The 23,131-nt window shown below is 40.0% G+C and overlaps 1 protein-coding gene across 1 annotated transcript; it reads left to right on the top strand.

The window, feature by feature from the left end:
* The first annotated feature begins 599 nt into the window (after window positions 1–599).
* Window positions 600–22,708, top strand: slc15a2 (solute carrier family 15 member 2). Its single transcript, XM_085375130.1, has 23 exons — window positions 600–663; window positions 754–840; window positions 2,385–2,472; window positions 3,642–3,783; window positions 4,180–4,272; window positions 4,640–4,739; window positions 5,167–5,257; window positions 5,339–5,416; window positions 6,366–6,448; window positions 6,625–6,708; window positions 6,816–6,905; window positions 9,105–9,149; window positions 9,436–9,471; window positions 12,029–12,117; window positions 13,823–13,904; window positions 14,247–14,372; window positions 15,326–15,487; window positions 17,585–17,631; window positions 17,768–17,875; window positions 18,154–18,253; window positions 18,332–18,475; window positions 19,537–19,641; window positions 20,438–22,708. Exons 2-23 carry the CDS (start codon window positions 832–834, stop codon window positions 20,642–20,644), a joined length of 2,109 nt encoding a protein of 702 aa, XP_085231256.1. The 5' UTR covers window positions 600–663; window positions 754–831; the 3' UTR covers window positions 20,645–22,708.
* Window positions 22,709–23,131: the final 423 nt, after the last annotated feature.

Raw genomic sequence — 23,131 nt, forward strand, 5'->3', positions numbered from 1 at the left:
TTTGACCTTAGAACTGAAGAAGCTTCTTGGATGAGAGATGAAACGTCTTCAAGTAACTTAAAGAAGTCCAGACGCTTTTCTTTGCAAGCTCCTTTGACTATATATGTGTAAACGACGCATGTCCCCACAATATGAGTTATTCAAGTACACACACACACACACACACACACACACACCTTTGTGGGGATATGATCGTGGATGAAACAACAACTGTAATTCCTTTGACATCATGCATTCTCTAGACTTATAGGTTTACCTTTACTATGATTGAATGTCTAAGCCTAACCCTAAAACCCATCCCTCAAACAGCAACCAACTAACACGTGTACTTGGGACACACGTCCACCACCACCGCTGATATTACTCAGGGTGAATAAAAAAGAAATAAATGATGCACTCGAAGTCATCCAACCAGAGATATGCGCTTTGACCCGCACATCCATCCCCACAGTCAGGTCTGCGGCTGAGTGCAACAACGACTCTATTGTACCAGTAGATCCCGCTTCACTGCAACTTGCGGACCTCCCCCCCCCCCAAAAAAAAAAAAAAAAAAAATCGAGTGAAAGGCGTTGTAAATATACGCATATATAAACACTCATCTGCTACCTCCTTTTTAATATTTCACAAAAGACCGAAGTACGGAGGCTCGCTGCTTTTCCTGAGGTGACAAGTCCAGTGTTCTGTGGTGGAATATTAACTTTGAGTGTGCTTTAAGAGTGTAAGTGTCCGAGGTTTTTGCATCTGTGCCTTCAGAGAGCAGAACGGAGTGGGACGGACTTGGATGACAGTGCTGCCGTAAAGATCCCAAACTCTCTCATCTAAAACGACAACATGGGAAAGGTAAACGTGCTGTTTTGTGATGTTTTGCGGATCATGCGCTGAGTTGCTCGGTTAGTTTTGTTGTGCATCTCTGATTTTTACCACGCAAAGATGCGTAGTAAAAGAAAAGAAAACAAAAAAAGAAAAACAAGAAAAGTTGTACGCGGGTTGGAACGCGTGCAAATTCCACGTCTGTGGAAATAAAACACGCAAAGATGTGTTGTTGACGTGTATGCGAAGCATGCAGAAGTGGGCTAAGGAGACAGAGGGAAGTCTGCTTTGAGACCAAGCTCTCACTGAAGCTCTATGCTAAATTATTATTGGTAAGATGATGCAACAGGCACCCCCTCCCCTCTAAAAGTAAACCCACACTAACTGCTGCTTGGAGAAAGCTGGTGCCACATGTGGCCTGAGCGATTATGTTTTTGGAGGTAGCAAATCCAATAAAGGATCATTTTTAATATGCTTACTGTACAGATTTGTTTAATCTCCAGGGGTATCATGCAGAAAATGGACAATATCTACCACGCTTTGATTTTCCTCAGTTGTAGAAAACTGTTGATACAGCGAGGTAAAATTATACATCAGAGGCAAATTGAATGGACATGTTTTCATGCTTTGATTAATTGAAATTAAATGACACCAAAACTGACATGGGGATGGGAGTAAATGTGTTCGCTGAACATTTGGTAAACAAACCCTTAAATTAAGTCTTAGCAATTAAAAAAAAAGAAACATTACCAAGTAGGGAGGCACAAGTCTAACTACTCCTAGTAAGTGTTTATCTGCTTGTATACACTGGAGTGACTGTGACTCACTGACTGCCTAAAGCTCACTGAATGAGGCCATGGACCTATGATGATGATGATGTTGATGATGATTAAAACACTGACCTCATATTAATTACATCCAGCTCCAGATCAGTGAGCACATCATTACCAGTAAAATTCTACAGAAGCCTCCATTTTTAGCAGCCGGTTGTGCAAAGTGTTTTACTGCTTGTAGACAGTTTGTATAGAGCTGTAAGTACATGAATCATATACCTTTACATACCAGGGCTACAGCTGATGTGAATGATACGACCTGACAGATGGCATAAATTGTCAAAATGCACTAAAGCAACAGCATAAAGTTGCAGATCATTGTTAATCAAAACATCCCACGCGGTGTTTAGTTGAATACTAAACATCCACTCCACAAAAATCCACTCAGAACTCAAGCGATGGATATTTTTCTTCATTTTAACTGAGCCTGGTCTCATTAAAGCTTTAAACCTATAAAACTTCTATTTCTGCGTAATGATTAACTTCAGTATCTTGTGAGATTGACTAACAGGAAGAATCTATCAGCTACATTCCTCTCTTTTCATGTCAGAGTATTCTCTGTCAGAGAATAAAACTATTCACTGAACCTGCCAGTTATTGTTTATATTTGACGAAGGTGGGGGAAAAAGATTAGATAGTGGATTCTGGATGTGCTTTACTTCAGTGTGATTGTTTGGAGAAAATGTGTACTCTTTAAAAAGTGCTGAACTTTGTTCTGTTAATACATTTTGCTTCTTTTAGAAATTTTTTGGGACCAATTACCCAGTCAGCATCTGCTTCATAGTGGTGAATGAATTCTGCGAACGCTTCTCCTACTATGGCATGAAAGGTATGCAAATAAATGCCTGGGCAATGTTACAGTGCAAATCTATATAAAGCCTAAATAAAAGCAAGGTTTTCTAGATTCACAGAGTACTTTTAGCTTGCTACATTACAGATTATGAGTATTATTGGGGCAATATAATAGAGAGGCAACAAATAAGATCTCTCTTGTTCCCTCACACGACCTCACTTATCTCCACAAGTGACAGATTTACTCCAGCCGGATCACACACAAACACACATGTAAATACACCACGCAATTTCCTGCAGTTTTAAGCTGATGCACTGTGTCCACAGTTTCAGCTACTGAAATTTCTCCTCAATCCGAGTGAACTTAAGACTCGGGGGTTTTATTTAATTATACTGTCTCGAAAATGTGAGAGAATATTAAAAAAATAGACCCCAAATATCGTATTTATTTCAGTCATTAGTAAAAATACCAACGGTATTAATTTTACTAATGAATAAAAGAAGAGAGATCGCATCAGAGAGGTAAGTGGTTTGAAAATAATGGATTACTGATATTCTGTAACCATCAGAATAACCAAGTTGTTTTGGATTTATTCTGGTGGCCTCTACAGTAATTTAAGAGCTACAAGCTAGCACAACTGCAGTCTGCCAGGAAATGCCATCTGCTGACGGAGATCAAGAGATGTAGTTGAGTGCTCGGGAAAAGCTAGGACGTCTGTTTTGAATGAAGATGTTGCTTAGTTAACAGTGTGAGTTTTGCAGCACACAAGGTTCATCTTGAACTTTCCCAAGCGACTCTCGTGTCTGTTATGGCTTATTTATTAGGAAAATGTCCCACAGCTTTTTGGTTTTAGGTTAAAATGCCTTAGCTTACCTGAATGACAAACTCAAACCCAGAATGTTTACTTGTGGATCGTCTAAGCTTAAATGTAAGCACAGTGGGTGTCACCGATTACATTATTTAATGTGATGGTTTAACCAGCTTAAAAAAAAATCTTATAACGGAATATAATCGTGTGGTATTGTTGAATTCATGAACTGCGGAGGATTCGCTGAAAGGATTCTGAGTGCAATAATACTTTTAGAATATGACAGTTCATGTTGAAGGCTTACGATGTATTGTGGTGTTTAGGTGTGGGCTTGGGCTTCTCCATCCTGTGAGCTGATTCACAGCTTATGCTTGCTCGTGTGTGTGTGTGATCACAGCATTGCTGACACTCTATTTCCTCACCTACCTGAAATGGGACAAGGACCTCTCCACTGCTGTCTACCATGCTTTCAGCGGCCTCTGCTACTTCACACCCATACTGGGAGCTTTCATTGCTGACTCCTGGCTCGGAAAATACAAGTGAGTCTCTCAGCTGTAAATGCACTAAAGTGTGGATTCAAGCAAATAACAAAAATACATTGTGCAAACTGTGTTCATGTTATGTGGATACTTTCTAAGCTTCTGCCACTGGAAAAAACAAACATTTGTTGCCATCGATAAGTCAAAGATTTGGGTTTTTATCTCAAAACGTCTCACTTCATAGCTCGAAATCTTGACTTATAGCTAGCAAAAAATGTATTTTTCAGTGGTGGAAACAGGCACATTTTATGCGTGTGCAGTATTTCATCATCTCCTTTTGAGCTGCTAGCTTTGCCTGACGTTGCCTGCTACTGGAGATGAATCATTCTGAGCACACATAGAGATTTTGAAGAAGGCCTGAATGCCCTGTACATAATCACAGCTTGCTCCCCACAGGACCATCATCTACCTGTCCATTGTATATGTGATCGGCCATGTGGTCAAGTCGGTTGGAGCCATTCCCACCGTGGGAAGCACCGAATTGCACATGTGAGTTGTCATGAGCTAATTCTATCACTCTGCACAATCACAGCCCAGCACTGTTAGAAGAGGATGAGGTAAGGAGGTGTAATAATTAATAATCCTTATTGCACTGAAGGAATTTGAGCATTGATTTCAAAAGTTTTGAATCAGGATAAAATTATTTTTTTGGTCCATGAACGTCATGTCATTGATAAACTGATGCCCATCACAGTTCCCAATGCCATACAGTTTCCCATAATTTTCACTCAGCGATTCTTTGAGTGCCATTCATCCAATCTCTTCTTTCTTTTCAGCACTGTACTGTCATTAATATACACTGTGTTGTAGTTTGAATCAGCAGTTTGTTTGTGTTTTGTGTCCGTGTGTCCTACAGTGCTCTGTCCATGTCAGGTCTGATACTCATAGCTTTGGGCACCGGAGGGATCAAACCCTGCGTGGCGGCGTTCGGAGGTGACCAGTTTGACGAGGAACATGTAAGCCTTCTTTAGTTTGTGGAAGTATTTGTATTATTTTTATTGGTACACCAAGGAAACAAGGTTATCAGAAACCAATCCCAGCTATCTGATAACTTTTATATAATGCCTTTTTTTGAGGCGCGGCTTAGTGATAACTACCTGCCCATCATCAAACATTAGGTACTGAGCCACACATACTTCTCAGAAGTTATCTGTGGCATGTAGGAATTGGCAGTTGCTCGCTAACTGCTTTGTTACTGTGTAAAAATAATACTTTAAACTGCAGTGCTAGATTTACTCGGTGTTATTGGTGTCCAAACAGTGTTTAGGACATATCCGAAAACTCCTCTGAGGGCTTATATACTCTTTAACACAACAATGGTCATGTGGAGTTGTTGTAGCAATGTTAAACTCAGTAAATGATTATGTTTTTGATCCCTTCTAGACCACAGAGAGGCAGAAGTTCTTCTCTATTTTCTACATGTCAATCAATGCTGGCAGCTTCCTGTCGACTATTATTACACCCATATTGAGAGGTGAGCACATAGTCGTAGTTTTACATGTTACATTATATCCAGTGAGGTCCACTGTGTTAATAACACACACCACTCCTGCAGGTGACGTGAAGTGTTTTGGTGGAGACTGTTATGCTTTGGCCTTTGGGGTTCCTGCAGCCCTGATGGTTGTGGCTTTAGGTGAGTTTCCACCTCAACATTTACAGAGTTTTCTCCAAGTGCTTTTCAAATAGAGCAAGGGATTTTTCAACATAGCATTTCTAACTTGACAGTTTTCTTTGGGAAGCATACATTATTTCTGTTGGTGCACAATAACAGAATTATTTCAGGGAAAAAAAATACAAAACACGGTCAGCTCCCTGAAAAACGGACCTTTTTATTTGAGCCATAGCACAAACCTCTGCTGTGGCAAGAAAATCTTGTAAAATCAAGTCCCTACATTGTCCACAGTTTTTTTTTTTAGCCCTTTCTGCTGTTTTTGAAATGCTTTAATCAACTTTTTCAACTCAGTATTTAGGCATGAAAATAGTGCCACTAATAGGGACTGAACTCACATGTTGTCCTTCTTCGATTAGAATCTTCAGTTCCATGTTTTTAGCAACATGTTGCTAAATGCAGTAAGTGTGCTTATGATATCCGATGCTGCAAACGTTGACCTATTTTCAAACCTGCCAGTCGCATTTCGAAATCTGAGCTTTATTCCAGGCTGTGATCAGCATGCTGAGCTTGCGTTTTCACGAGCCGGCCTTACACTTGATCAAGACCCATCCACATTTGTCCTGACAGTCAGTTGTCTCTGCCTCTCGGTCCCCGTCACCCCTGATCCTTATGGGATTCATGCTTAACTGAACCCTCGCTTTGAAAACAAACTGTGATTTAATTCTTGAGAGGTCACAGACAGATCGCAGTGAGGGTGAAGCAGAGGAGGAGCTTTAGTGCTAAAAGCCTGAAGCACGTTTACAACATGGTAGGTTTTATTACCCCAAAGCCTTCATTAGCAGCTGTGAGAGGACAAACCATCCTTAAATAGGTACTCAGTATTATTTTGGTTGTTCTGACATCAAGGCAATCACTCGCTGTGATCTTCACTCAAACAAGTCCAGTCTGACTCTTCATTTATCGCACACAGTTGTCTTCATTGCTGGCAGCAGTCTGTACAAGAGAACTCCTCCCCAGGGAAACGTCCTTTGGGAAGTCTGCAATTGCATCGGGGTGAGTAATCCCATACTTCTCCCTCGACTTATCTGAGAGCTGAAGTGCAAGCACATTGATTTACTGCTTTTTACTGCCAAGAATCATTAAGAAAGATATGAATTTCACACTTCGAGGTTTCTGTCTCTGTTGTGCACACTCCATTTTCATTCCAATTATTTACCTTTGGCCTACAGTTTGCACTTAAAAATCGTTGGAACAAATCAAAACATGACCCACCGAAAAAGCACTGGTTGGACTGGGCTGAGGAGAAGTACTCGGTAACGTCAGCGAACTCCTTCTATTAATTCAGTGATGCGTAGAAGTTTTTTAAAAGTCATCTAACTAGTGTGTGTTTGTTTGCGTGCGCGTGTGTTTTATTTTACAGATGCGTCTGATTCAGGAGATAAAGATGGTTTTGCGAGTTCTGGTGCTCTACATCCCCCTCCCAATGTTCTGGGCTCTCTTTGATCAGCAGGTAAGACAAAATAATAAATAATAATAAACTTAACTTGTAAAACAGAGTTACTTTTACATAATGCAATAACAAGTCATAATCCAAAATCAAAAAGACAACTACACACAAATAAAATAACCGAAAACAGAAGACATTAAACCTTAACAGTGTGAATATTATGACAGGTAAGATAAATAAATACATTTATAAGAATGAATGAATTTATTTACCGATTTAAAAGTAGTTGCTGGAGAAATCCACAGCTCTAACACAAACTGTCCTTCTGTAATGAGCGTGCAGGAATAGATAAAATGTGTCTGAGGTGCGAGTAAATCTGTGATGTAGGTGTTGTGAACCACTTTTGTGGCCCCGAATGCAAGACTCAGGACACAGGAAATAAAGTCAAAAATCATCTTTTAATGCTGCAAGTTCAATGAAATAAACAGAATCCAAAATATTACAGAATAGGACAATAAAATCGAAATGCCAGATATGTGAACAATGCAATTAAGGACAAGAGGAGTCTGAGACAACATATAAACAAGACAGTAAGGGGTGGGGAAATAGCCAAAACTTTCAAAGTGAAGTAAAACTAAATACATGTTTCTGTGCCTGTGAAGGCAACTGTTGGTACCTACAATAATATAGATGAAACCCCAACAACCAGACGAACAAAGCACTTGGCAACAGTGGGAAGGAAAAACTCCCTTTTAACAGGAAGAGACCTCCGGCTGAATCAGTTTCAGAGAGGCGCAGGCGTGTGGAGCTGAGGGGAGTGAGACACAAGGCTAGACACAGAGTATTGAAATAAAAAAAGGAAGTCACTAAACAAGTAACCACTATCAAGACAGGCTTATCAAGACACAAAAGGATACGTCGAAGGCTAGATTACGCAAGAGATCAGAATATAAAACAGTACTACATACCAACACACCTTCAATGACATTACTAAAAGCTTAAAAACTACAGTCCAAAAATGCAAAACCTTGGGTTTAAAACCCAGAACCATGACAGTAGGTAGCAGCAAGACCATGGAAGACTTTAAAACAGGGGTGGAGAACTCCACGTCTCAAGTGCCGGTGTCCTGCAGGTTTTAGATCTCACCCTGGGTCAACACACCAGAATCACATGATTAGTTCATTACCAGGCCTCTGGAGAACATCAAGACATGTTGATGTCATTTAGGCATTTAAATCAGCTGTGATGAATCAGGTAGCCAGTGAATCGTAGTGAGGCTGGCAGTGATGCAGTGTTTTGTTTTTGATTTTGTTAGTCTGAACTCATGTGTTTTGAATGAGATTGAGAGGGAAGAGTGACTTTTGGTTGGGAAAAAGACATATGAACCTTCACAATGAGCTGCTCTCCATTATGTATCCAAACCCCATACTTTATACACCATGCACTAAAGTTAAATGCCCAATGAAAATAAGCTCTAGGAATGTGATTAGCACATCAGTTCAATTCGGTTTTATTTATATATCGACGAATCACAACAACAGTCGCCTGCATTGTAAGGTAAAGACCCTACAATAATAAAAAGAAACCTCCCACCAATAAGACGACTCCCTGTGAAGGAGCACTTGGTGACAGTGGGAAGGAAAAACTCCCTGTTAACAGGAAGAACCCTCTGGCTCAGGGAGACTATCTACCGTGACCGGTTGGGGATGAGGGGAAGAAGACAGGACAAAAAAACACACTGTGGAAGAGAGCCAATCATTAATAATAACTTATGATTAAATATTCTTAAGTATTATTTAAATTGTGTTCCACTGTTGTACTCAGGCCTTTATTTCCAGTTTAAGCAACATTTACAGTCACAGCTTTTACTTACTTTTTAATCAAAAAGAAAAACTTGCCTCAGTTCCCTTCCTACTTGGACAGACTGCATTCTGTGTCAGCACAAGATCAAGGTCTTGTGGCGAAACTTTCTTGCAAAATCCCATAAGTGTCTGTTATGTTCTCCTCTGACCAACAGTCAACACAACCATCTGATTATAGAAAAACCTCAAAGCCACATTCAACATTCCTGTTTCTCCTTCCTCCTGTATCCGTTTCTTCCTGTAATTCGACTGATTTAAAACTGATTTCTTAGAGGACATGTCAGAAATACACTATCCCTTTATTATTATTATTATTGTCCCTTCCAGGGAAAATGAGGAAATCCCATCTGCTGTGCCTTAAACAAATTTGACAGTAACAGATGTCTTTTCTTTATTGCAGGGTTCCCGCTGGACACTTCAAGCCACGAGGATGAACCTGGCTTTTGTAAGACCTTACTTACGTGAAGTAATGGTGTCAAGATGTTAAAAAGCTGATGCTGTATTTTCACATTGTTATCAGTGGGCTGGTTTAGATTAGCATCTGATATCACAAACAGTCTTTAGAAGAGAGCTTTTCTTTGTTAGGGTGTTGCTGCAATTTATCATTTTATTCTAGTAAATAACATTGTTTATGGCTCGTTATCAAGTCAAAAAATCATCAACTCATCAAGTTTAGATTTATAAAGATAAAGTTTAAGTGTCTCTCCTGTCTTTGTCTTCTTTTATTATAGGGAAACTCCTTCGCTATTAAGCCTGACCAAATGCAGGTATGTGCAGCTTATTTGGCTCTTGCTGGGATGCAAATTGTGCGCAGTCTCTGCTAATCTAAAAAAGCAATAATGAACGGCAGAAAGTCCAGAGAAAAGCAGAAAATGATTGTGATGGATGCAGATTTCTTAGCATATACTTGTAACAGTACTGATATATGTGTATGTATATGACCCAAAGTAGTTTTCCAGTGGTTTAGCAAGTGAACACACTGTGTTTCAATGCTAATTTTTACCTTTGGAAATGGGTTAAGTTAAATTTACTGTATATTGCAAGGATTCAGTATTTTATTTATCACTGGGTAAATTGTAAACTGCTGACAACTGAAAAACATGCTTTTCTGGCTGATCAGCATATTTGAATTTCAGTAAGAATGATAGATATTTTAATGTATTGTGGCTTTTTAAAAACATTTCATGGTGCTCTATGCAGTCCCCTGAAAAACTAAGTACACCCTTACAGTTTCTATAGATATTAAGAGGGTAAACAGCAGCCAGGTGCTGCTAATCAAATGCACTTAATTCATCATGAACAAGTGTGAACACTTCTATGGAAGCAGAGGTGTTGGCAGTTTGCTGCTCTGGAGCTCTGTTAACACAATACCACAGCCTTCCCAGGAGTGGAAAATTCAAGAGCTACATTTCCGACTCTGTTTGCATGGAGTCTGTTAGCATGCTAGTTAGCATGCTAGATGCTAAAGTTCATCACAGTGCTGGCTTGTTTGTAAGGGTGGCCAGGAAAATGGCAACATGACTTAGGTTTGCAAAGTTGCATCTGGAGAAAACTCAAGAACAATGGAGCAATGTCCTTTGGATAGTGGAAGTAATGCATAGCTCCATGTTTGGTGAAGATTTAAAAAAGGGACAAACACTTCATTCGAACTATGTTGATGGTGGGGTGATGATTTTGGCTTGTTTTCCAGCCACAGGACTTGGACACCTTGCAGTCACTGAGTCAGCCATGAACTCCTGTGTATACCAAAGTATTCCAGAGTGAAATATGAGGCCATCACCCTAACAGCTAAAGCTTTGCCCAAAATGGCCCATGTAACAGCACAATGACCCCAAGCACAGCAGAATGACTGAAAAAGAAAAGAATCAATGTGTTGAAATGGTCCCGTCAACCCGATTGAAATGACTGTGGTGGAACCTTAAATGAGAGTTGTGCAAAAAATAATGCCCACACAAACCTCAATAAATGGAAACAACACTGTAAAGAAGAGTCCTCCAAAATTCACCCACAATGTTGTGTTAATGATGAGAGGCTGATAAAGTACAGAAAACCATTACTAAAGGTGGTTCTGCATACTACTGAATCATGGGGTGGACTTAGCTTTTCTCAGGACTTCATAGAGAGCTGTAAAAACTTTATTTTCACATGAATGTATGTGATTAGTGTCTCCTCCTCTTTTTTGTTTGTGGCAGTTTATCATGTCATAGTTACAGTCACAGTTTTTTCCTGCTAAGAAAAGCAGTAAAAGATGGTGACATGTTAATCTGCACTTGACCATTGGTCATGGCCTTCATTGCAGCCTTTATGGTCACTGGATAAATGCCAGACTCAATTTTTTTCTATTTATTTATTTAAAAGGGACAACACCGTTTGACATATTTCCAATACAGAGCACGAAATTGATGTGCTGCATTTAGAGTTTATAGCTCGTCCCTTATCCACTGAACTGGATTTCTATCCATTAGTTTCAGAATTTGGTTGTATAAAGGTGTCAGATGCTTAAATATAGTCGGTGGTGCTTAGGCAATATGAAAAATTAGAAAATATCATCGAATGGATAAATAAACGAGCTGCTGAAATGAGCGTGTGGTGTTGAAGTTCATAGTCAAAATTTATGGTTGAAAGTGATTGTAGTTTTCATTGCTAAAACATTAGTAGTTTAAACTACAAACTAGTTGCAGCCACACTGTCATTACAGTCAAAAATAAACCAAAGCCATCAGGAAAAATTAAAATGTTTCTTTTTATCTCCAGTGTCAGCAGGCACTGTGGATGTCATGAGTGAGGCTTACCATGTGAGCCTTGCATTGCAGCTTCACTTATGCCAGTAAAGAGCATTACACAACTTGACTATAAAGTGTTAATGGTTACCGTGTTTTTAAGCTTTACGATTTAAAGACTAAGCATAAAAAAGAGCTTCATGATGTTCTGATATAAACAACCCGAGACTCTCTCCCTCGTAGTCTCTGTTAGGTTTCAAAGCCAGTGTGCTTGAATACAGCACCATAATTGATGGAGTGTCCTGCACAGCTGTTATATATTTCTAATGCAGAACCTACCAGCTAATCTAAGGCACAGATTTTAAACATCCAGTGAAAAGAAGCATCTCTCAAGTCCCCTCACTAATGAAGACCAATGTTTGACTAGGCTGTGATGAGGCTATTTTCATGAAAACACTTTTATGGTTCTTCTTCACTGCCATCTCTTTACAAGCAACACCGAATCAGAATCTCTCTTTATTGACGCAACATTTATGATTTTATGGACTCTACAGAGCTTTTATAGAGTCGTTAAAAGACTAATTTTCCTCCCCCTTGTTGTCTAGATGTTGAATGCTCTGCTGATTCTTGTCTTTGTGCCTATCTTTGACCTCATCATATATCCGCTCGTTAGACTCTGCGGACTCAAGATCACGTGAGTAGTGGATTTATTTGGCTTTGTTTTGTACTGCCACCTTTATTTCATTCAGGATCATCTTGTAATCTCGTAAAATGGAAAAAATGAAGCATGTGATTCCACATATATTTCCCAGGATTATGCCTTAGAAAAGAAAGTTAACGATTGAGGGAAGTGTCTGTAAACACAAAGCTGGTATTCATTTACAAATGAATGTTTAATGAATGTTAAACATTTACTTTTAAACCCGACTCCAAAGTACTTCTCACAGTGTAAATATGAATTTCCATACTTGTTTCTCAGGTAGGGAAATTCACAGGGTCCAGAGAGTGTTAGTCAAAGCCATCTTTATTCATTCGACACGCATCACACCACAACTTCTCGACCCTCTCCAAACCCTGATTCCTCGTGTTTTAACATGGGGAATTGAGGATGCCACGCAGGTGCATCCGCCCTCCCTGCACGGCACCGCACACCACGCCCCACCACATTACGTTTTTGGTCGCATTAGCATGCAAGTGTATAATCATTCTACTTGTGTGCACGATAGCTCATAAAGTTTTGAATGATTTCTGATAAATCTTTGTAAGCGTATAGAGTGAGGTCATATTAAAAATTCATTAAAATTTGACTTATATCGACCAACGTCTTCAAGGTCAACTATTAGTTAAAAACTGACATAAAACCTTATAACCTGTAAGTATAAAGAGACGGTGGTTCTAGTGAAATGTGTAATGTCGACATATAGAAAGTACTGCAAAAGGATTTAAAATATCAAGTAACATTTGACCTCTGGCCTCTCCTTCAAGATTATTAGGTTGATTTGAAAAAAACATAATAACGCTGTATAGAGCAATTTAAAACTGTGTTTCTTACTGCCATCCAGCCTATCCAAGCTGCCATAGGCCATCGTTTGTACTAACAACATATAGGCATATATATAACTGTTCCCACAAAGTTGGCAGCATTAAACTGTCCAAAATGTCTCAGTATGCTGAGGCATTAAGAGTTCCCTTTACTGGAACTAAGGGGTGAAGCCCAGCTGCTGAAAAACAACCCCACACCATAGTCCTCCCTCCTTGGAGTCAGACAAGTACTGTTCTGTAAGAGCCAAACTCAGAGTCGTCCATCGGCTTGCCAGACGGAGAAGTGTGATTCGTGATTTGAGAACACGTCTCCACTGCTCCAAAGTCCAGTGGCAGCATGCTTTACACCAATGCATCCATATTTTTTTGTCGTGCAAAGCTGAGAAAGAAATTCAAGCTCACACATCAGTAAAAGCATTTTGCATGATCCATATACAGACACAAGAAAATAGAAATGCTTGGCAAAAACAGGATAATGTGAACATTTTAGACTTCCCAAAGTTTCCCAAATCATATTCTTAGTGGACCAATTTTCTTTTTAGGAGATCCTGACTTTCTGGAGTTTGCACCCAAGTGACGTAACGCTTCTGAGAGTATCCCAACAATCAGATGATCCCCAATGAGCAAGGAGTTGGTGACAATAGGAAACAAGAACTCCCTTTTAACATTAGGACCAGACTTAGGGATGCACAGCCATAACAAGGAAATAATGCGACAGAAAGTTTGTCAGGGAGGACACTGGTGTGGAAATAACCCTTCTGATAAAATGATAAAGCCACGCTTTCAGAATATTTTAAAAAGCAGTGAAAAACAGGTAAAGGTATTAACTGTTGGGCACCAACTCTCTCTGTTTTCAGACCTCTGAGGAAAATGGCCATGGGAATGGTGTTTGCAGCCCTGGCCTTCGGAGCAGCCACTCTGGTGGAGGTGAACGTTGTGGTACGTATGAGCAGCAATCATAGTGATTGCATCTTGCTACAGAAAAGCACTCACACTCGGCAAAACCCTTACTGCTCATGTTTCCAGGAAAACCTGAATGTGTACAGTTCAGATGTATAATCATAATGGTAGCTTGCAGTTTTAAAGTTTGGATGCCAAAACTTAACAGTATCTTTTTGCTGATATTAAGTACATTTGCTTTTTCTAGCATGCCCACCTGAATCTTATACTTTAACTGTTTTGTTGTTGATTTTATCTCATAGTGATTGTCTGACTGGTCAAAAAGTGTTTTTGCTGATATTTTTCCATCACTGTGCTCTGATTTGCTTTTCTCTCTAATAGAAAACTGTGGTGAATCCTGCACCTGCAGGGAAGTGTCTCTTGCAGGTTGTCAACCTTGCTAAAGATGATGTCAGTCTGAAGGCTCCTGGCACCGATCTGTTTCTACAGTCAATCAAGTACCTTGAGGTAAGAAGAGTGCAGGTGGCTAAACTTTTCATAATTTTCACTGTGGCTCAAGGCGAATAGAATTAAAAACCACATTTCCCTGTCGTTCACATGTACATGTACGAAACAATAAATAAACAGAATTCAACTAGTAATACATGTAAGAAGAGAGAGATAAGACAAAACTAAAACTCAGTGTGCCGTTAACAGTGAAAATGCTATTTTAACTTTGATTGAGCTGTTCTACAGAAACAAGAGATTTCATAACTTCCATCCATCCATCCATCTTCATCCGCTTTATCCGGGGCCGGGTCGCGGGGGCAGCAGCCTAAGCAAAGAGGCCCAGACCTCCCTCTCCCCAGCCACCTCCTCCAGCTTATCCGGGGGAATACCAAGGCGTTCCCAGGCCAGCCGAGAGATATAATCTCTCCAGCGTGTCCTGGGTCTGCCCCGGGGCCTCCTCCCGGTGGGACATGCCTGGAACACCTCACCCAGGAGGCGCCCAGGGGGCATCCTTGTCAGATGCCCGAACCACCTCAGCTGGCTCCTTTCGATGTGGAGCAGCAGCTGCTCTACTCTGAGCCCCTCCCGGATGGCCGAACTTCTCACCCTATCTCTAAGGGAGAGGCCAGCCACCCTTCGGAGGAAGCTCATTTCTGCCGCTTGTATCCGCGATCTCGTTCTTTCGGTCACTACCCACAGCTCGTGGCCATAGGTGAGGGTAGGGACGTAGATCGACCGGTAAATTGAGAGCTTCGCTTTTACACTCAGCTCCCTCTTCACCACGACGGACCGGTGCAGCGTCCGCATTACTGCAGCTGCAGCCCCAATCCGTCTGTCGATCTCCGGCTCCCTTCTCCCATCACTCGCGAACAAGACCCCGAGATACCCCCAGATTTCATAACTTCATTCTGGCAAATGAGTAAGTTTATAATTCAATTTTCTAAAAACATTAACTCTCTGGCTTCTCTCAGGACCCTCCTGGTTATGAGACTGTTCCACTGTCCAACGGGGAGCTGAATCTTGAAGTCACTGTAGTCAATGGAGGAAACTTTTCGGCTACCCAGAAGGTTGAAGAGAAAAAGGCCTACAGTGTCATCATTTACCCCGACGCTACTGGAATCACCTACACATTAGTGAGTGTTCCTACGAGCTGTTACCACATCTTCACTTTTTTTCCCAACACTGTTGACTATTGAGAATTAAATAAGCAATGAGTACAGTTTGGTTTTAAAAGTATTTTTAAAAATCGACATGAGGTCAGCGCTCTGATCCAGAAAGCAGGTTCAACAAACTCTGAGTCTGATCATAAACTCTGTGTTGGGAAACCGAGTTTCCTGTTCCAGTTAAATCAACTCAACTGTGAGTCAAGCATGTGCGTGTGTAGCGAGAGAAAGGCGTCATCAACAGAACTCCATGGCAACGGGTATATACAGAGCAGAGCCTACAATTTAACATAGTTGGCCGAGAAATATGAATGAGCGCCACTGTGGACGAGAGAGGAGAAAAGATCCTGTCATCATTTCCCAACTTGAATTTTCTTAACATTTAAATTTTAAATTGAATTATTCGTGTCAACGGCTGGAAGGGCGGTTTGTTTGAGGAGCGGACAGAAAAGCAGACGACCGAGAGACAGGATGACAGGATTTAACAAAAAGCAAGCATTTGTTCAGGCTGATAACTAAACACAAAAGCAAAAGGCAGAGGCAAAAACTAAACGTTACGTTGAACTGGAAAAACTAAAACTACGCATGAAAACCATAACATGAACATAAGGATGAGGATGAAGAAAAACCAACACTTGAGAAACATGAAATCCATAGACATGACGGAAAGAAAGCAAACGACCTGACAATGAACAAAGGCAGACAGAGGACTTAAATACACAGCAGGGTAATGAGGGAAGCGGAAACACAACTGACACAAATGAACATGACACCACAGGGGAAGCAAAACTAGACACACTGAACATGGAACACAAGACCTTCAAAATAAAACAGGAAACATGACTTAAACACCTGGACCAGACAACATGGAAACAAACGTAAGTAAACATACAGTCAATGCTATAAATGAATTAATACTAAATAATAGAAAACTAAAACATACCAACACAAAGAATTCACAGAAAATCCATAATCTCAAAAATGCTGGGTCATAGACCGAGCCCCCTGACGATTTAGCTATAACGTAAGTGGGACAAGCTGTCATCTGCAGCAGGCAGTTTAATTAAAAATGAATCATGGACCTTTGATAATAGGACAACCTATTTTCATCATTTGCAGTGGAAAAGATGTCGAGGTTCAAATTCAAATTTTTAGACGTTTTAAAAAGTTCATTATCGTTTAATGACTGTATTTCAGCGTGTGCGCACATTTAACATGTTGTCAGAACATGTTCAAGTTCTCTGAAACTCTGTAAACTACTCTTAGTCCCACTGCACAACCTGAAAGCCATTTACGGCTCATCTTTACAATCTTGACATCATCTCCAACACGATGCCAATGTTGTCATACATTTTTCCATCAGTGTGACAGATTACAACACAACAGCAAATGATTCTTCAGTGACGAGTGTTTTTTGTGACTAAACCATCATAGTTTTATTTAAACAGTTATTACCACAGGAATGGACGTGAAATATTTAACTGGACATTTCAGGGAACTGGCGAACACATAGACATTTATGCATTTCCATACGTGCTTCAATTAAGGTGGAGGTAGGGCATCTTTGACAGCCTGTGGGTAGAAACTTTTATTGAGTCTGGGGGGGGGGGGGGGGTGAATCTGCATGCCAATAATAATCACATTAACGTCAGAATTAGGAATTATATTATTAATAGCCTAAGTGTAAGGAATCACAGATGTCCGCAAATTCCTGGAGATTGCAAAAACTTGAAATTCTCAAGCGAAAATTTACAAAGAAGTGGAATATGTTTGAATAAAAACAAAAGCAAAAAGAGCGACCCAGGATTTGTTTCCATCATGGCTGCCACAACCACAAGCCAATGAACACATAATGCACCAGCACTCAGTGGGTTAGGTCGTTGGCTCTACAAAGATTCACCACAGAAGTCTAAATCAGCTGTAAGAAGCTGAAGGATTACACAGACTCTCTATGAACGCTAATCTCCATTAATATTTATACAAGTTTCTAAAGAATTTCCTTGAGTCTAAATTGAAAATATGGCATAAATTACAAATAGCAGGTGTTGATGTTTTTTAATCTTTCAGGTAGAAGATCACATAACAAAAAACGAAGAAGGGAATCCATTATTGAGGTAAAACCTTTTTTACCTCGAGGCTGTTGCTAAGCTTTTGTGCTTAAGCTGTAAAGCATCTGAATCTGCTTTAAAATATAGGTCAACCTGGAATAATGAGGTTTGCTCACGAGTTCTCCTGGTTCATATTTAACAGGTTCCTCAACACACAGCCGGAGGCCTTAAACGTAACGGTGGGAGATAATAATTTCTACATGTCCTCCGGGTACAATGTGACTCATAACAAGACCGTGCAGCGGGGCGAGTAAGTTGGATTTTTGGGAAGTGGTGGTCAAAACTGGAAGGAAAAGCCCTAATGCCAAATATCTGCTAAGCTTTTCCCAACCTCACAAAAAAGCAAAACAAGAGACATCACTTTTTTCATAATTCCATGTCCAAAGAGATCATAATGTTGAAACTGTGATTTTTTTTGTTTTGTTTAAAGCAACAAACAGTGTTAATATCAACGTATATCTTGTTAGTTAAATCATGCTGTTTGATTTTTTTCCTCTAAATCACGTACCTCTTCTGCCCTCTGGACAGATACACTGATGTCACCTGCATTTCAAACTCAGGAAAGACCTCTAAACTTAACCTGGGCCTGCTGGACTTTGGCGCGTGTTACACTGTCATTCTCACAGAGGTCAGGATGCTTTCTAACAACTTCATTTAGTCATCACAGATCATAGCAGTTTTACAGCCCTTCTGTGTCCCTTCTCAGGAGGCGGGTAAAATTGTGCCTCACAAGATCGAGGATGTGAAAGCCAACAATGTGCACATTGCCTATCAGATCCCACAGTACATCCTCATCACTGCTGGAGAGGTCATGTTCTCCATCACTGGCCTGGAGTTCTCCTACTCACAGGTGAAGTGATACACGCTACCTATCAGGATTACCTGTACTCGTTCCACTGAAAATCTTTGTTTGGAATATTAAACACTGAAAGCTTTTTGGCTTCAAAGAAAAAGGTTTTCAAGGACAGTAGCTTCCAACCAGGAAAATTCTCCAAACTGGAATACATCTGGTTGGAAAAAAGGGAAAATTGTCTTACAACACTTTTGTCCATATTAGCAAACACAGGAAGCTTTATACTTATACTTAGCTTTAAACTGTAGCACTTAGATGTATTAGCCCAGTACTGGTCCGTGAGTCGTTTGGTACCGGGCCGTGAGAGTTGAGGTTCGGGTGTGAAATGTATGGTTTTCAGGGTTTTTATCGGTTTTTAGCGTTATTTTGTTATCGTTTTTGTCGTTTGCTTGGTTTTTCTGTTTTTCTGTTTTATTTTTTATTTTTAAAAAATAATTTTTTATGTTTCTGTAAGGGTTAATCCACCAGTATACACAGACTTCAAATTTACTGCTGACTTCTCTGTGTGCCAGCTCAGTTTTAGGGTATAAAAATGTGAATTCAGTTGAAAAAGGTTTTTTAAACCAATGTTTTTGACCGATTATGGAAATATTTGTGGTTTCATGACAGGTGGGCTGATAAAATTTGTTAAGCAATTTGAATAGAAATTCTTACTGAAGCAGAGTATGATGGTGTAAAGCATTTAGCTACCTTTTTATTCCAATGTAATGGCCATAAAGCTGACATCCACTAGCTCGCTGTGTCAGAGGAATGCTGCGTTTCAGAGCAACCTGTGACATTAAAGACTGATAAACAAGACACAGGTTTTTAGAAGAGCTGTTTATTAAAGATCCTATGAAATTGGAATTTTCTGTAGAAATACTTAGAAAACGGTGCGTTTACTATTAAAATTTTAATCCACTGAACGTTGCCCAAGGAAGTGATTTCCCCTCCAGATCTGTTTCTGTCATATTATTAAGATGTCAAATTCCTACTTCACGAATCAATGAAATATGTGTACAGTCCCAGGGCTGCCAGCTGTCTTTATTTCTTTAACCCTGCATCTGTCTTACCCCCAGGCTCCAGCCAACATGAAGTCAGTGCTGCAGGCTGGCTGGCTGCTCACGGTGGCATTTGGCAATGTGATAGTGCTGATTGTGGCAGAAGGGGCAGGACTGGAACAGGTATGACTCTTGAAGGGCATTGTGGGAAACATTTAAACTCTTACACAAAAAAGAAAGAAAGGCTTTTAATCACCGGCCACTTCATTTGGTTCAACTACTCAGCAATCGAGCATCTAATCAGCTAATTGTAGCAACTCAGCTGCAACTGGCAACATGCACCTAATAAAGTGGCCGGAGAGTGTATAAACCCTAACTACTGAAAATTACATCTTAACGTGTTAATAACTGGTAAGGATCGTTATTGTAATTCAGTGAGTCACATAGAACAAAATTTGTTGTGTCTGTTGAATGAAAGAAAGCTGCATCGCACACCGGCCTAATAGATGATGTCATAAGATAAGATAAGATAAGATAGAACTTTATTAATCCCTCGGGTGGGTTCCTCTGGGAAATTCGTAAAGCAATATACTTAAGCGATAAAAACACTGAAACGCTTTAAAGTAACAGAAATATAATAAAAGCCATAAAAACAGACTCTAATGGACAAAAAGAAAGATTAGAAGTGCTTTGTACAAAAGTTTCATTATTGCAATGTATCATAAAGTAGAAATAAACCAAAGCTACCTGTGCACTGTAACAAGGTTTAATGGAGAGATAAGGATGAACTTGGGGTATCTTATAATCCACTGGAGCGTGTTTCTCACCTCTTTTATCCCACAATGTGTGTACCAAAAATCGCCAGCTTAAATAAAACGTACTTCAGCAACTAAACGGTTCTGTGTCTTGGTGAGCAACAAATGAACTGAATCGGTCGCGAGCGCGTGCAGCAAACACTAAACTGTCTCTGTTATCTCAGTGGATAGAGTTCTTGCTGTTTGCCTGCCTGCTGTTGGGCGTCTGCATCATCTTCTCCGTCATGGCCCACTTCTACACCTACGTTGACCCCGAAGAAATGGAGAAGCTTTACCTGGAAAACTCAGTGAGGGAGGAAGACGACAGTGACTTCAAGAAGAAAAACAACGAGATAGAACTGAACAAAACGGGGAAGAGCACCAAAATGTAATACCGCGACATTAGTCACACCTCATTATACGTTTGGCTGCTTTGTGCTTTATAAAGGTATTATTTTAGTGAAAATGAAACTCTAAGATGTGATTGTTGGAGATTTCTTGTGGTTTTAAAGTGTAGGACTCGTGACATCATTTAACATATGTTGTGAAAAACTCCCGTTTCAAACTTTATAACCTTACAAGGAAAGGACTTCCTGAATCAAACTTAAAATATGAAATAATGTTCGAGGAAGACAAAATAGTCATTTCTGCAAAATGATCAATAGTGTTATTAAAGCATGTTAATACTACACTGTATATATTTGTTGCATATTAACCCCATGTCAGAATGCTGTTCATGATAATCACAAGCTGTGCAAATATTGGACAGAAAGCATTCAGTTCGCTTTGTGTGCCTTTATCACAATGTTTGATTTCCAGAAAACAAAGCTCATCATTACTAAACGTCTGATGTGATATGATCTCTAATTACAAGGGTTTTTCTGCCTGTTTGTACCTGAACAACTAAACAAAACGGAGTTTCTCAAACAGGTTTCAAGGGTCTGCATGTAGTGCAGCCAGTGTCTGAAACAATCTTTCAGTAGTCGTGGATACAAGTACACAAATTTACAAGTTTGTCCCTCTAGAGCTGTGTTTTGTTTTGTTTTTGAACGGCACGGTGGTTAGCACTGTTGCCGCACAGCAAGAAGGTCCTGAGTTCAATTCCAACATCAGGCCGGGGTCTTTCTGTGTGGAGTTTGCATGTTCTCCCCGTGTTTGCGTGGGTTCCCTCCGAGTACTCCGGCTTCCTCCCACCGTCCAAAGACATGCAGCTTGTGGGGATAGGTTAATTGGATAATCCAAATTGTCACTAGGTTTGAATGTGCGAATGAATGTGAGTGCGAATGGCTGTCTGTCCCTGTGTGTTGGCCCTGCGACAGACTGGCGACCTGTCCAGGGTGTACCCTGCCTCTCGCCCCATGACAGCTGGGATAGGCTCCAGCGCCCCCCGCAACCCTGAAAAGGATAAGTGGAAGCGAATGGATGGATGGATGGACAAAAAAGTCACATTAGCCACTTGAATTTTAAAAAAGTTCCAGTCTGGTTGTTTGGATCTTAGAAAGCAGCTGTTTCATTACAGAACCTCGACCACTGGATAGATTTCAGTCCTGATTTATCAGCTTTTGACTGTAACTCATAACTGCTTCAGAAGTCTATACAACGGAAAATAGAAGGATTGTATTGACACGTGTCACATGTAGCGCTAATGGTTTTCCCCTTTTACTCACACATAGTTAGGTTTAGACTTTTAACATTGATTAAATGACTTTCACATATTCGATGCTTGAATCCTCTTTTGTTCTTGGATTGGCTCCTTTGCAACCACAGACAGTTTTAACGTACACATGTAAGCCTAGACGGATTCATCAGGGGTACCTGGGGTTCAGCATCTCGCCCACAGGCACGTCAACAGCTGCAGGAGCTGGGGAGCGAACAAGTAACCTTCTAAATAGGAGACAATCTAAGCAGCTGTGAAAGGAAAGCTTTCTGAGGGCCTGGGTCAGAAAGCAGTGAGGAGCGTAAGGGATCCATACAGGAGCTGAACAAGTAATCTATTGAAAAAGTCCACTTTTATTCATTCAAAAAGTCTTATTTATGTCACCTGAAAAAAAAGAAGCAGCCTTTTTTGCATTCATTTGTACCAATTGTAGTCCTTGTATCCACCTGTGAATGATTTCCCTGTAAAGGTTTCTGCTTTGCTGACGTTGAAGTTTAAAATTGTGGAGAAACATCCAGCTTTGTTTTTGCAGACATAATGATTTCTTTTACTGTTTATAGGCAGAAAAATCACAGATATGAAAAAAAGTAAAAATTATGAAAGAATTTCTTGCTACTGTTCATGCTGCTCATTGGGACATGTCATCATCACAGAGCCATCTTTGCAAATCAACAAGTGTGCTGTTAAAAAACAAAAAGAAGTATGATGCAAAGTGCTGTGTGTGTGATTTTTTCAAACCTGCAGAAACTGATGTTTTTTGCCTGTGGTTTGTTTTTTGACAATATGTGATGTTTTTTATTCAGGGAAAAGTATAACTTTGATTTTTCCTCCAAAGTTCTGTAAATAAACTTGTTTTGTGATGTTTGAAGTTTTAATGCAGATTAAAACTTGTATTCTTGTCAATCGTTTACTCCCGTTTATCATAACTGCAACAATTTTGCACCAAAATCTGACAAAAACTCTTTGACCAAGTTTAGATGTGTAAAATGTCCCCACCAAGGACAAACCAACTACAGGGAATTCAATTAGGCAAAGTGGGTATATTACATTTATTATCCGCACACATACAGCAGACTATTCAAACAGTTCATTTATCACTTCTTACACAGCTTTAGCATCAATCACAAAACTATTACAAGGAGTCCTTTGTGGCTGCTCAATGATGATTCCCCCCTTACTAACTGACATTGTGATACATTGTTTTCTGCACAATGTTTGTATC

The sequence above is a fragment of the Diplotaxodon limnothrissa genome, linkage group LG16 (assembly GCF_057381915.1).
Source record: "Diplotaxodon limnothrissa isolate DT_005_m linkage group LG16, D_limnothrissa_male_GT1.1, whole genome shotgun sequence".
In the NCBI taxonomy this organism is placed as follows: domain Eukaryota; kingdom Metazoa; phylum Chordata; class Actinopteri; order Cichliformes; family Cichlidae; genus Diplotaxodon; species Diplotaxodon limnothrissa.